Genomic DNA, 14,717 nt, shown 5'->3' with positions numbered 1-14,717 from the left:
CTGTGTTCCAGTTATCAAATGCTAGAAGGGAGCGTTGTTTCGAAGCTATTGACATGGCTTACACACACTTTGTCCTAGTGGCTCCTATTGTCCCTGATGGCTTATCAAAGTTCTGATAATTAACACCGAATGTAACTACCAGTTAATGCATGGTTGCTGATAGATAGTGTTTGAACCAGTTTGCCGTTGTGCTCGCTGAAGCTCGAGATTGTGATTACTTTTCAATTTGTTCGAGAGTATTTTTATCTTAAAGTAAACTAAAGAAACTACTCGACCAATACTTTTTGCGCTCAATGCAACCTTTTAATAGTAAAAACCGTTTGTCTTAAGTAAAACTGTCGGATGTGTATATAACTGCACAGCAAAAGCATTAAAACATTACAAAGGTATTGTTTCATATAATACAAGCAGTATAACGTAAAGAAAAACATGAAACTATAGAAATTTTATTCATATTTGAAACAAAAAAAACGTAGTTCTGATTGAATAGCCATTCGGTCTTGATTTTGATTGCAGTTCAATTGTTGAAGTGTCTCAACAAATCATTTTCGAACAAAAAACATGGTTGTGCTCATGAAAAAGTTCTTGCGGAAACAATTATCGGTTCAATGTGCTAAAACGGTTGTTATTTTGGCTTATATATTAGCATTTTTTATCTGTTTACAGACACTTTTTATTGATCATGTCAGCATAAAAAGGGAAGATATGGAAATTTTTCCTGAAGATCAACAACGCAACGATAATTCGAAGGCTGAATTACTTTCTGAAGGTCAAAAGTGCATCGATACTCCATGGATAGACTATCCAGCACGAATTCACCCTCATTCTCCAATAAATCACCCGAAGTATTCACTTCCAAAAGGACTGAAAATGCTACAGGTAAGCAATGAATATAGCCGAAATTACCTCGTATAGTTATTTTTTGAATTTAGCATCTCGCTCTCGACCTTCTTAATGGCTGAAAACAGGGTTTACAATTAACTAAGTTATTACAAAATTAACTAGATTCAAAAAGTTATTACAAGTTATTACGCCCCAAGTCATTACACAATGAATTAATCGCCGCTTTCTTAATTTAAGTTTTGAGGGGTAAAATTTGTCAGGGATCTGAAGGACGAAATGTGTGAGGGACGAAATGTGGCAATAAAATTTGCGGTTTGCTTCAAAATTCGAGTTGAAGATAGAGGGCGAGTTTCATTAACAAAATCAGGAAAAATTAGGGCTCGAGTGAATTCATCCAATTCACTATTCCATTTTCACTCTCCCATTTGACTCTCCCATGTTAAATAAGTCGACAAAACAAAACCTGCAGCCGTTTTTTTCTGCTTTAGAAGAAGTCGCTTTTTTATTTTTTCTGGAACCAAAATCACGGCTCAAGAGGCTATTTTAAGACACACACTTTCCTCGTATTTCTCTGTAAAAAAACCACTCTGGTAAACAGTTCAAATAGTAACAAGGATAATCGGTTACTTTGCAAGTAGCACAGAATGCTCCGACCAGTCTTTGAAAAGTACAAACAAATTCTTTATTAATTTTTTTTTAATTTTCAAATTTTTTTCCCCAAATTTTTAAAGTTTTCGATTGCTAAGATGAAACTAAAAACTCCAAAAACTAATTCATTAGAATAAAAATAAATTTTCTAGGCCTGAAGTAAGCATAAATAAGCTAATGTAAGCCTGCTCACTCTCTCGAAATTAGACCAAAAATCAAAAATTTCAAACCGTTTTTTCTCGACACAGGGAAGATTTTTTTTGATGCCGTTCAAATCACGACTGAAAGGGCTTTATTATGATATATCACTCAGCCTTGTCCAACTATTTTTGTGCTACCTGATTTTTTTGTGTGAAAAACAAAAAGAAGAAGAAAAAAAAACATAAAACACGCCCGAATACAAAGTTCCTCCCCATTTTCAATAATAAAAACAAAAAATTTCAATCATAACAAAGTGAAGAACACGCATGCAAACTACATCCACGTCAAAAAAGTGCACATTATTTTTATAAGATGAATTGAACAAACTTTTATTGTTCCGACCATTGCAAATGGGGAAGAACTTTGCATTGGAATCTTATAGTTTTTTCTTTTAGTTTTCCACGAAAAATCAGGTGTCACAAATAGTCATCGGTCAATTCAATATCGTAGAAAAAATTTTCAGTAGTGATTTGAACGACACTTAAATTTTTTCTCCGTGTCGAGAAAAACCCGTTCAAAATTTTTGAATTTTTGTCTAAATTCGAAGAAATAAGGTGAGCGAGCAGGCCTATTTTGATTTTCAACCATAAACATTTGCCACAAAAAATCAACAGGTTGATATCGCGCGATTTATTATTGAGTGATATGCCGCCATGTTATGGGAATTCAGTCGTAATCCGCCGAACGACATTAAAACTTTTAAAATAAAAAACTTCCCAAAAATATTCAAAACAATTTCTGCAAAAATCATTTTTTTAATTTATTTTCCTAGTCAAAAGTAGAGTAATATGCTATAATAAAACGAACGACATTAAACATTTTTTCGAAAAATTTTCCCAGTATCCAGAAAAACCGATATGGAGTTTTCAAATTTTAGTGTAATTTCGTGCCCATATATCAAGAGAGCAAATTGATTATGGAAGAATGAGCCTTGAAAATTTATTTCTACATGAGTGAAATACTTATCTGAAGGCAGAAAAATTTTCAAAATTATTTCTGCAAAAAAGTAGCTCTACTTTGATTTTTTTACTAGTTTTTAAAGCTTTTGTTAAAACTGAAAATAGAAAAAAATTCCTGATTTATTCAAAGCTTAATGTTCCAAGAAACTTTAGAAAACTCTTTATTACTGAAGCAAAAAAATACAGGCGATCAGAAAATTTTTTGTTATAGCTGCAACAAAAAAAAACAGGCGATAATACAGTTGACTTGAAAAGATGAAAAAAAATTGTTTTGACTACCGCAAAAAAACACACCCAATGTAATAGTTTCACTTATGATTCAAGTTTCATGTAAATTTGACTTATGGTTACAATTGAGCTCGATTTAATGATTATTCGATGGTTTCAAACTCTATGAATTTTTTGATAGTAAAACCAAAGAAGGCACAAAATAAAAAAAAATGATTTTAAATGGGATAAAAGTCCTTGATAAATTCAATGGGAAAACAAAACAGACGCCCGAAAAAAATTATGACAAACTCTTTCTCAAATCCTTTTAACCATTGCTATATCAGAGAAGAAAAGCCCCGTTGGCAATATTTTAAATTATTTTTAAAATAATTCAAGAATCTTACAAATTAAAGTCAAATAGAGTCTTAAAAATAAGGAAAGGAGGCTTAAGAACCTGTGACAAAAGACATGGGGCAGGATAGTTTTACCTTGACCTATGATTGTTTTCTCCTTACGAGGCCTCACTGTGCATTTTGTGAATTGTTAGCGGACTCCCCAACATTGCTCTATTTCATACCTTTTCTTTGCTGTTTGGATTCCATGGGCAAATAGCTAAAACGCTACATTGCTCAAAATCGCTTCAAAAACAGGCAACTTTGTGGAACTCGCAACAAAATTTGTGGAATCCGCAACAAATTTTGCGGAATCTGGATCAGTTTGTGGAATCCAAGAACAAATAAAAAAATATGTGTTTAGTTAACTTAAGGTGTCGTTGAATCTACAACTACCAGTGGAATCGACAAACTAAAATTGGAATCCGTAAATTGTGAGCGGATTCCGAAAACTGTAAGCAATTTCAGCAAATTGTGAGCGGAATTCACTTACTTTTGCGGAATCATTTTACATTTGCGGAATCCGAACCAACCATCTATATTCGCTCGTTGCATAATCCTCAAAAAACTAATGTGCTGAGTAACTTTACCTTGCAGAAATTTGTGCGCGGAACTCACGGCAGTTTTGTGAGTGGATTCCACTTACACTTTGGAACATGTTTTAAAATTTGTCTCTGGAATCCAGGAATCTACAAATACAAAAATGTGCGCCTATCCAGTGCACAGCTTGGCCTCGTAATGCCGAATTTTATGTCTTACATGAGAGTATAAAATTTGTTAGCATCATTAGTTCTGAAATTAAAGAAAAAAAATTAGATTAAACCAATTTTTGAATTTGCTCTTTGCTTCAACTCCTAAAGGATTTTGGCAAATTGAAGTGAAAATTAATCAGATAAGATAGCTTGAATAAGATAAGATAAGATAGCCTTTTTTCAGGTCGACCAAACTAATTTTCCGAGCTCTCCCAAAGACCCTGTATTGGCCAAAATTTCAGCGCCACAGGCAAAGTTTTGAAAAAACAGGTCGAAAAAGAAGTTTTTAGGCTTTTTTTGGAAAAATTTGACCAAAATATTACGGTTTTTTTGTCGCGCGCTCCCCCCTCAAAATGAGTTTACATTAGCGCCGAAAGCGCTTTTAGAAACATTTTGGGGTCCGTTACCAAAATGGATATCTCAAAATAGTTCACATGGAGGACCCTTTGGGTCAGCAGGGGGCGTCGAATCTCCCCCATATCCGCTAATGAGCATACCTCAACATTTTGCTGTAGAAAAAAACACTGATTAAGCATAGGTAAACCATAAGTCATGGCAGCTTTTAGGCGTAATTTTTTCAGTTTATTTTCATAAAAATCGTTAAGAATTTGATTCATTGAAGCTAATTTTGACTTTAATTTTTAATTCAAACTTTCAATCTGCACAAAATTTTGTAACAACTGGAAGCAAAAGACATTCCATGATTGAAAACGTAGGTTTTTTTGAAATTTATTCGTTCCTGGAGCCGTTGTAAACATTAGATTGATAAGAAAAAGCCGATAGGACAGCATGGTTATAGATTGAATTCAAAGTTTCAAGACCGAATTTCAGAACTTTTGTCAATTTGATTGAAAAAATACAGAACATAAGATGACCTGAAATGAATTTTATTTCACGGTTTCATTTTACAGTTAGTAGTTATAAAAATCTGATAAGGCTGAATAAATTTTCAGAGCTTTTGCTGACTCTAAACAAAATAGACTGATGAAAGGATAATTTCAAGAGCTTTTGAAAACTTAAGCAATAAATCCAACCGATATGATAGCAGGTCTAATGAAACGTATTCAACGCTTCGAGTTTGAAATTTTTTTAGAATGAAAATTAATAAAGCTACTAAAAACACTATGACAAATGATTAACCTTGAAATCTCAAATCCTTAGTGCACTTCACATGCTGATAATTCGAATCTGGTCGCAAAAAGTTTAAAACCATGCAAACAAATCAATTTTATTTTCCAGTTTTACTTGTTTTGCCGAAACTCAAATCTATCAGCTCAATAAAAGTAATTTTTTAGTTTTCGGTTTTTGTTCTTTGTATTCTGTTGTTTTTGTTTTTTCTTTTTTTTTCTTTATGTTTTCCTTAAAATCGGGTTCCACAAACAATCATCTTTTAATATCGTGAGATATATCGTATTATTGACAGCCCTTTCAGTTGTGATTCGATTGACATTGAAGTACCTAGAAATTGGTTTTTGGTCAAATTCTAAGCTTTGGTCAAATTCAAAGATGAGCATGCAGCCTTACAATTGCTTTTTTATGCCTAATTTAAGCCGTGAGCCTAATTTTTATGCCCACAAAAAATGCCTAATTTAATTTTGTTTGAGTGCAATTATTTTTTGGAGGTTCTTAGCGTCAATTTGGGAAAGAAAAACTTCCTCAGATTCAAAATTTTCAGCAGAGTTTTGAAAAAGGCAAAGTTTTGAAAAAACAGGTCGAAAAAGAAGTTTTTAGGCTTTTTTTGGAAAAATTTGACCAAAATATTACGGTTTTTTTGTCGCGCGCTCCCCCCTCAAAATGAGTTTACATTAGCGCCGAAAGCGCTTTTAGAAACATTTTGGGGTCCGTTACCAAAATGGATATCTCAAAATAGTTCACATGGAGGACCCTTTGGGTCAGCAGGGGGCGTCGAATCTCCCCCATATCCGCTAATGAGCATACCTCAACATTTTGCTGTAGAAAAAAACACTGATTAAGCATAGTTAAACCATAAGTCATGGCAGCTTTTAGGCGTAATTTTTTCAGTTTATTTTCAAAAAAATCGTTAAGAATTTGATTCATTGAAGCTAATTTTGACTTTAATTTTTAATTCAAACTTTCAATCTGCACAAAATTTTGTAACAACTGGAAGCAAAAGACATTCCATGATTGAAAACGTAGGTTTTTTTGAAATTTATTCGTTCCTGGAGCCGTTGTAAACATTAGATTGATAAGAAAAAGCCGATAGGACAGCATGGTTATAGATTGAATTCAAAGTTTCAAGACCGAATTTCAGAACTTTTGTCAATTTGATTGAAAAAATACAGAACATAAGATGACCTGAAATGAATTTTAATTCACGGTTTCATTTTACAGTTAGTAGTTATAAAAATCTGATAAGGCTGAATAAATTTTCAGAGCTTTTGCTGACTCTAAACAAAATAGACTGATGAAAGGATAATTTCAAGAGCTTTTGAAAACTTAAGCAATAAATCCAACCGATATGATAGCAGGTCTAATGAAACGTATTCAACGCTTCGATTTTGAAATTTTTTTAGAATGAAAATTAATAAAGCTACTAAAAACACTATGACAAATGATTAACCTTGAAATCTCAAATCCTTAGTGCACTTCACGTGCTGATAATTCGAATCTGGTCGCAAAAAGTTTAAAACCATGCAAACAAATCAATTTTATTTTCCAGTTTTACTTGTTTTGCCGAAACTCAAATCTATCAGCTCAATAAAAGTAATTTTTTAGTTTTCGGTTTTTGTTCTTTGTATTCTGTTGTCTTTGTTTTTTCTTTTTTTTCTTTATGTTTTCCTTAAAATCGGGTTCCACAAACAATCATCTTTATATATCGTGAGATACATCGTATTATTGACAGCCCTTTCAGTTGTGATTCGATTGACATTGAAGTACCTAGAAATTGGTTTTTGGTCAAATTCCAAGCTTTGGTCAAATTCAAAGATGAGCATGCAGCCTTACAATTGCTTTTTTATGCCTAATTTAAGCCGTGAGCCTAATTTTTATGCCCACAAAAAATGCCTAATTTAATTTTGTTTGAGTGCAATTATTTTTTGGAGGTTCTTAGCGTCAATTTGGGAAAGAAAAACTTCCTCAGATTCAAAATTTTCAGCAGAAAAAATTTTGAAAAATTTTGAAAACTTGAATTTTTTCGAATGATCATTTTTTCGTTGTTCTATTCATTTTTCTGTAAAAACTATTTTCAAGTTAAACTATGACTGTTAAATTTGCCTAAGATTTTTTTTGTCATAATTTTTCACCACACCGCGCAACAAAAAAGACGATACTAATTTGAAAAAACATTTTTTTGTAACTTTTAAGACTATTTTCGGAACATTCTCTTCTACTTGCACAGTAATCGGATATCCTTGTTTACAGCTGGAATTGGTTGGCAATTATTAGATTTGTAAAGCAAGCTCGACAAAGGATGACGCTTTTGCAAATTTTTCATTTTGACTTCCTAGTTTCAAATTATTTGAACAAATTAAATATTGTTCTAGTTTCAAATGATTTGAACAAATTAAATATTGTTTTAGGCAAAAATTGTTCTCATAAACAAGAAGCTTTTTTAAGCAAGCCATAAGGCGATGACACTTTGAAAGATTTGAGCTCCTGATTAGATCAAAATTACGTAGTATTAGTTCATTAGAGTTCTGAAGGCTTTGCGTGAAATCCGTGCTTATTACAAAATAAACACTGGGCAAGTTGTGAGTTTTTGGAGCTTCCTGAAAGTGCTCAATATTTTTTCACAAGGTAACAACATGCAAAATTAATGGTTTTGATAATATTGGCAGGGGCAGATCTAGGATTTTCTCGAAGGGGGCGGATTTTCAGAAACCTTTTTAAATTGCTTAAGGCGGACTATGTTGATTTTTCGAAATCAATTTAAAAAATTTCAAAAAAACTTGGTTACTATGAATAATTACCATTTCCTGCTGTCAAAACATTTCAGCAAATGTCCAAAAACGGAATTTAAAAAAATGAAAAATGAAAAAAAAGAAATCTTTTGAGATTGATTTACTTATCAATTGTTCTTTTGGGCTATTAAAAAATGGAAAAATTTATTTTTCCATTTTTTGAAAATTTCCCCGCCTTCCCGCTCTCAGAAGAAACATTTTTTCATTAATTTGGTGAAATCAGTTGGTTTCAGGACCCCTCTGACGCCGCCAGTCTGATGGAAAGGTGCTCAAAACTTGACTCCAAAACGAATTTGAGGGTCATCATGATCAACTCTCGGTCAACTTCCTTCGCCCAACGGTTGGCCGTACGTGAAACATATCTACGAGAATTATTACAATCAAACACAAAAAATTTCACTTGGATATATTTTTTCGCAGTTAGTCAACCTTCTTCGAACGGCAATGTTAATATTTCAAACATAAAAGAGGGTTTGCAAAAAGAAATTTCCCAATATGCCGATGTTGTTATTTTCAACACGCCTGAAGGTATAAAGATCATAGATGGGTCCTTAGGATGAATAATAATCATATCAAATTGTTTTCAGGCAAAATGAATTTTTAGTAATTTTAAAACCGCCAGCTATAGATCCATTTTCAGGTGTCTCTGATAAAAAAAAAGAAAGAGTCTTAATTGATTTGGGCGCCCTTTTTTGTTTAGTATCTTTTTTGAGGTGCGTGGTTGTTTCAAAGACCCATCTATCGTATTTGTATTCGGCTGAAGGCTATGATTTAACACCGCTCAAAATTCTTTCGTCAATGAAATTAGTGTATTGCTATTGTCCGAAGTTCGATTATTTTGCAAAATCTGACGACGATACATACACCAGAATTGATAGACTGAACAATGAGCTTCCCAAACTGCAGGAGAAAGTCGATAAAAAGGCAACACAATTCAATATCTATGCCCTTAAAGTATCAACGCACCTGCCTGTGTTCAACACGCGGGCGGGGGGACGTCTCAAATAGTATACACCTTTAAGTTTACTTTCATTACTAGTAGCGTGCCGAGGGAGTGGGAGACTCGGGGGGTTCAACGCCCCCCCCCCCCCAATTCTGGTTGCCGAACTTTCCAAAGGGTCCGCCTTTAGTATAACTTTACGACATCCATTTTTGACTGACCAACCTCAAAAACTTTCAAAAAGCGCCTTTGGCGCTATTATATCTACTTTGAGGGGGGAGCCCGCGCCGAAAAAAACTCAATTTTTTTTGGTCAAAATTTTCCAAAAAGTGCCCAAAAATGCTTTTTTTGTCGGTTTTCTGAAAAACCGCCAGCCCCTCAAAAAATTTCTGCGTAAGCCACTGACCGATACATAGACTTTTTGAAATTCTAGGTGACTCAGATCAGGTTTGCTTGATTTTTGTTGTGATTGTCTCCTTTAAATACTTATTTTAAAGAATTAATATGTCATATCTGACCTTCACATTGATAGCGAACTCTTTTGGAGTGAGCGAAGTCAGTCTTATTCTGTTTTAAAAAAAAACATAAAATTTATATGAACAGTATAGTATGGTTTACTTTTATTTAGTTCAAGTTTGTATTCGTTTAGTTACTAGACTATTTTACTATGGCGCAGCACTCTATAAACTAATCTAGTCTCCATTTTGGGAATGTCATACAAATGCCCCCCATTCCACGGGGCAATTGGGGAGACATGTTTCAACAAGCATTGATAGCAAGAGAAAACATCGATATGGAAAACCTTCTCAACCTTTTGATTTGGTCAAATCTGAAACTCTACAGATAGAGGAGGAACCAACGAGCGAGTCCATCTCGCCAAAACATAACGTTTAGCTTAGAACCCAACAAAAAATGGCAATTAGAAGACTAACGAATCAAATTGGAAAGTAAATTTTCAAGGGTAAACGCATTGAAGAAGCCGACAGAAAGATCCACTTAAAGCTCTATCTGGCGTTAGAAAACGAAGGAACGCGTATATTCGCCTGAACTTCCACCAAGGCGAAAATGTTTTGGATGTTTTTTTTTCAGAATTTTGGCACTGTTTCAATCGCGAAATCATCAAAAATCTTACTGTTACTTTTGAATTACGCAAGAAGAAGACAACTCTTGAAACAAATTTGGGAAAATTTAGCAAAAATGGCCATGAAATGTGACATATCCTGCGAAGAAAAATGGGTTAGAGATATTTTCATAAACAACATGAAGAACTAACTACGACATCCGAAGGAAAATTTTATGCCCACGCTAGCACTAGATAGACAGAACTCGTGAGAAATGTAAACGCTGTCAAATGTCAAAAAGTTGTGAATACCGGGTTGAAATTTTACGTAATGCCCTGCTGTAAATAACCAGTCTCAAAACGTGAATAAAAAAAGTGCTGCAGTGTAATCAACTCAACAACTCAAAATTGAAAGCAAGCCAAAGTGATAAAGACGAATATGTGGTATCAAATATGACAAAAACTTTTGATGAAATAGGAAATTTCTAAGAAATGTTAATATTGGATTGGAAAGAACCTTTGTACATATGAACATTCATGTAGACTCCGCTAGTCTGTTAGTAACGGTAAAAAAATGTACTTCATCGACTGAAATTGAAATACCCCTGTCTGAAGATCAATACATCATTCATGCGACAAAAAAAACGTTTTGTGGATTCACAGACAACGCTATAATGATAGTTGGAGAAGTTTTTGTTCCATTCAGATCCAACGGATAATTTTTTCTTTACAGTTTACAGTTGCTACAGTTTACGAAAAACGACAACCTTTCACACGTCGGGTTGAAGTCACTCAGAAACCTTATCAACATATCAAGAACAACTTAAAAAGTATGTCATTTGTTGAGCCTGTCGGACTAAGTGACAAAAAAGTGACAAAAGGAAATTGGAAAAATTGTCCAGCACTTTTCGAAAAAAAAACGAAAAGATCAGAAATCAAATGAAAGCTACTCGTTTTCACAAACTTCCAAAACCGATTCATCTCAAGGATAAAAAGGTAACAAGCTAGACTTACAAGCCCAATTATTGCTACTTGCACGAAAAAATATTTGATTGAGCTGGCGTTTGACACAAACTTTTAAATTAACATAATAAATACCAGATGCCAAATATACACGAATTGGTAGATAAGGTCCCATATCAATTGTCTCGGATGACCAGAGGAAAAGTCTGTCTGTCTTAGCATGGATCCTTAAAAATCTTATAGCTAGTCGTAATTGGAAAACTTGACCAGCACGCAAGGCAATTTTAGTATGGCGGAAAAATAACAGGCATATAAGAAATTCAACCGGTCTTCACAGGCTAGCTGGCATGTGTAACAATTTTCAAAGAGTGATAGACTCAACCACAGAAATTTCTCTTTCACTGAAACTATCTTGGCAATATTTTATGTGGTTTCAAAGGCCGTCCTAGTGACTACAGAGGAATTGAAGAAACAATTTCATCGACTCTTGAACAAAAAATTTTCGCAGTAAGGAAGCCAAATTGTAAAAATTTGGAAGAAATTGAATAATTGGGTTTCAAAAACACTGAATCAAGAGCCATCCTTTTGGAAGGTATAAATGCCAAAAACAAACTCCATTATGATGTGTCGGAACCTAAGCAAACTCCGTTTGTTCCTCGTGTCGACCAATCAATTCAAAAATCTTTTTCCTAACTTGGCATCCTAAGGAAAATCCTTATGACCAGCAAACAAGAAATCAACAAATAATTGGTCAAATGAACACACAATCTCTTTTGAAAAAATAGAATCGAGAAGTTGTCAGCCTGACCCCAAATGCAAATTCTGGCGAAAAACATTTCACTAGAAAAAACCGTTGCTTCCCCAATATTGAAGTGCTTGCATTTGACAAATTCATGGAAGTGACTGAAGAACAATTGACTTCTACAACCTCATTAAACGAAATATTAAACTAATGAGCTGTAGTCGCTCAACAAGATGGTTTTTACCTTGTAACTTTACTGTTAAACACTAAACCGAAACATACATAGATTCTACAGATTTGATATCAGAAATTCTACAAAGAACTGATTCATTCCTAAAAACAATATGATGAGTTCGTACCAGCCACAGTTTTTAGGACTAAATCAATTATAACTCCAATGGATAAAAAAGCAAATAAAATTCCACGCATCATTCTTACTGTTCAAAAATTCACAAATCAAATGGCGGAATAATAAATGAGAAGACCGTAGCATCTGTTTCATAATTAGTTTGCTCGAAACGGAGTGCAGCCTGTATTTAGACAACCCCGTATTCATACTCGTCAGTATTTAGCCAAATACTGTATGAACCAATCAGAATCGAGAAAAGACATACATAATCCAAAATAAATTATAATTATTTATTAATTTCTTCTTTTTCTCGATTCTGATTGGTTGAAACAGTATTTGTCTAAGTACTGACGAGTCTGAATACGCGGTTGTCTAAATACTGCTATGTAACCGCTCGAAACGAAGTTAAAACTTGCAATTTTAACTGTTACTGTTCGTACTTTTTACCCCTAGATATTCGGCGTTGAGTGCTTCAAAAATAATTTATTCATTTATTGTTCCGACTTTCGATACGAAAGTAACGGAATATTTGTGCTCGGGGTGGGTTTTTTTTCTTCAGACAAATTTCGACTTTTTAACTAGCCAGTTTTGACGGAATTTTTTATATCATTCGAAAGGTACTGTTGTGTTTTCACATGTGATCATTTTTCGTAAAGTTTCGGGGGTTTAAAGATTGCCATTTTGGCCAATTTGGGACAATTAACGCGCGATATATTTCGCGCTATTAACGCGTAAGCGGAGAGTTAATCCGTCTTAGAAATTGTTCCAAGTTGCTTAAAAGAAGCTTATTTGCCATAATTGATTCGTTACTAGAAGCGAAATTTATCATTTTTTACTTTATATGGCGTGTGGGGGGATAATTTTCATCAAAAATTTCAAAATTTAGAAAAAAAAAATTTCTTTTTGTTTTATTTCATTTAATTTTTTAATGTTATTATTGCTCCGTAAACCTTAAAAGGCAACCGGAACATTCAGGGCCTCGCCCTGATACGAGCAGTCTTGTTTTCAATTTAAAATTGACATCTAAAATTTTATGACTTATACATTCAAATTCTATAAAATCTCCAAAAGAATTTTACATTATAAATAGTATAATTGTAATTAATGGACTTGTAATTACCATTGCTTCTTCCGTCATCACTGTAATTTTCACCGATGAAAACTTGACCCCAGAACAATTGGCTGTAACCAAGTAATATTTTGAAACTAACAATTTGTCAGTAGTCCACTAGAACTAAACGTTTTTTCAACAACGAAACAGTTGCATTTCTGACTGGTGGAGATAATATCTTAAACCTCTTGTCAAGAAACTGGACGAGAATCGGGAGCTTTAAGCCAACAAAGGCAGCATCTACTTTCAACAATTCTACAAACCTCCAATGGGTTGTTATACATTTAGAGTAATTTTTCGTACCTCAAATTCCTAAGACCGCTGCCCTCAAAAAGCTTCCCAAAGCCAATCTGGGAGAGCTCGGTATATGGGTGGTAACCACATTTGGATTATGGGTGGTAATCCAAATGTGGTTTTTTTGGATTATGGGTGGTAACCACATATCAAAAAATGAGTTATTTTCATGGAAAAAAACTGCTCAGATTACATCAAAGAAAACAAAAAAGTCAAACTTTTATCATCTTAAAGCAAACCTACCATTTACCGGGATTATCTTTTGCAAACTGGAAAATTGGTTTGGACTTTTCGAGTTTATTGGATTCAAATCAGGCTCCTCTAGATAATTGGTTTTTGTATAGAATTGATCGAAAACGGTGGATGATTTTCTGAGCGATTGTTTTCATTTCCAGGGAAATTCAAAAACAATCAAGGTTCGTCAAGCTTCATGTTTTACTGGTCACAAATTCAAATCATTTTGCAATTCACAGCATATAATTCAATGTTCTGTACCGTTGATAATCCTTGATCCAACGAATTGCATAAAAACGGAGTTCAAACAGTTGAAAATTAAATTACAGACAATGTTGTCAGAACCACCAAAATCTACCTGCATCAGCTCGGTTTCAGAAATATTCTGGAATCTTCGGAACCTATTTTAGTTGAAAAGAAACTGTGTCCTTCTTGAAAAACATATCCAAAGAAAACCAAAAAAAAACTTTTGAAAAGCGTAGTCTTTCAGAATTGCAATATCATTTTGGACAACAAAAGAGAGCTTTTAACTGGAAGGCGAATGAAAAAATTGTACTGCACATTTGAATCTCGATACTCCGCCAGAAAACAGAAACTGACAGCCCAAAGAAAAAATACGCGATACTGACCCAAGCTCAACATCGCCAAAGAGTCCCTCGTCCTCGAACGGATCAGTAGCTTCCAACCAGGTCCTATTAACCAGTCCTGTCAAGCAAGGTAGTATCTTTCGCAAGATAGTAACAGCAAACCCTACTACCGAACTTTGGCTGAAAAAAGTATCCAATCCTTGGATTCTACAGCCAGACTAGCCAGCTGTAGAATCCTTTGAAAATCGGATATAGTGATTTGTAATGATTCGTCAAAAAAACTTACAGTTTTTGAAGTAGTTATATTACTACTACTTTTAACATTTTCTCTGAATTAGTCACAGTGACAAAAACAAAAACGATCGGCACCGAGAACACAACAAGAGAGGTCATCACTCTTTTGTACAACTAAACGTGAATTCGAGTTTCGCGAAAGTTATCGACGGTATATAAATCAACTGAAACAAAAAACCAGAGATTAACAACCGGGATATAAAGGAATATAATTTCAG

The 14,717-nt window shown here is 34.0% G+C and overlaps 1 protein-coding gene across 1 annotated transcript in view; it reads left to right on the top strand.

Annotated features, from left to right (window-relative positions):
• The first annotated feature begins 428 nt into the window (after positions 1-428).
• Positions 429-14,717, top strand: part of LOC134846292 (uncharacterized) — a 23,048-nt gene continuing 8,759 nt past the window's right edge. The window contains exons 1-3 of the mRNA XM_063863585.1: positions 429-879; positions 8,159-8,453; positions 8,689-8,849. Of these exons, the coding sequence (XP_063719655.1) occupies positions 562-879; positions 8,159-8,453; positions 8,689-8,849 (774 nt within the window). The 5' untranslated portion in view covers positions 429-561. The remainder of the gene's footprint in view (positions 880-8,158; positions 8,454-8,688; positions 8,850-14,717) is intronic.

The sequence above is a fragment of the Symsagittifera roscoffensis genome, chromosome 5, assembly GCF_963678635.1.
Source record: "Symsagittifera roscoffensis chromosome 5, txSymRosc1.1, whole genome shotgun sequence".
Lineage (NCBI taxonomy): Eukaryota > Metazoa > Xenacoelomorpha > Acoela > Convolutidae > Symsagittifera > Symsagittifera roscoffensis.
The sequence above is the reverse complement of the archived record's forward strand: the minus strand, read 5'-3'. Positions and strand labels throughout refer to the sequence as shown.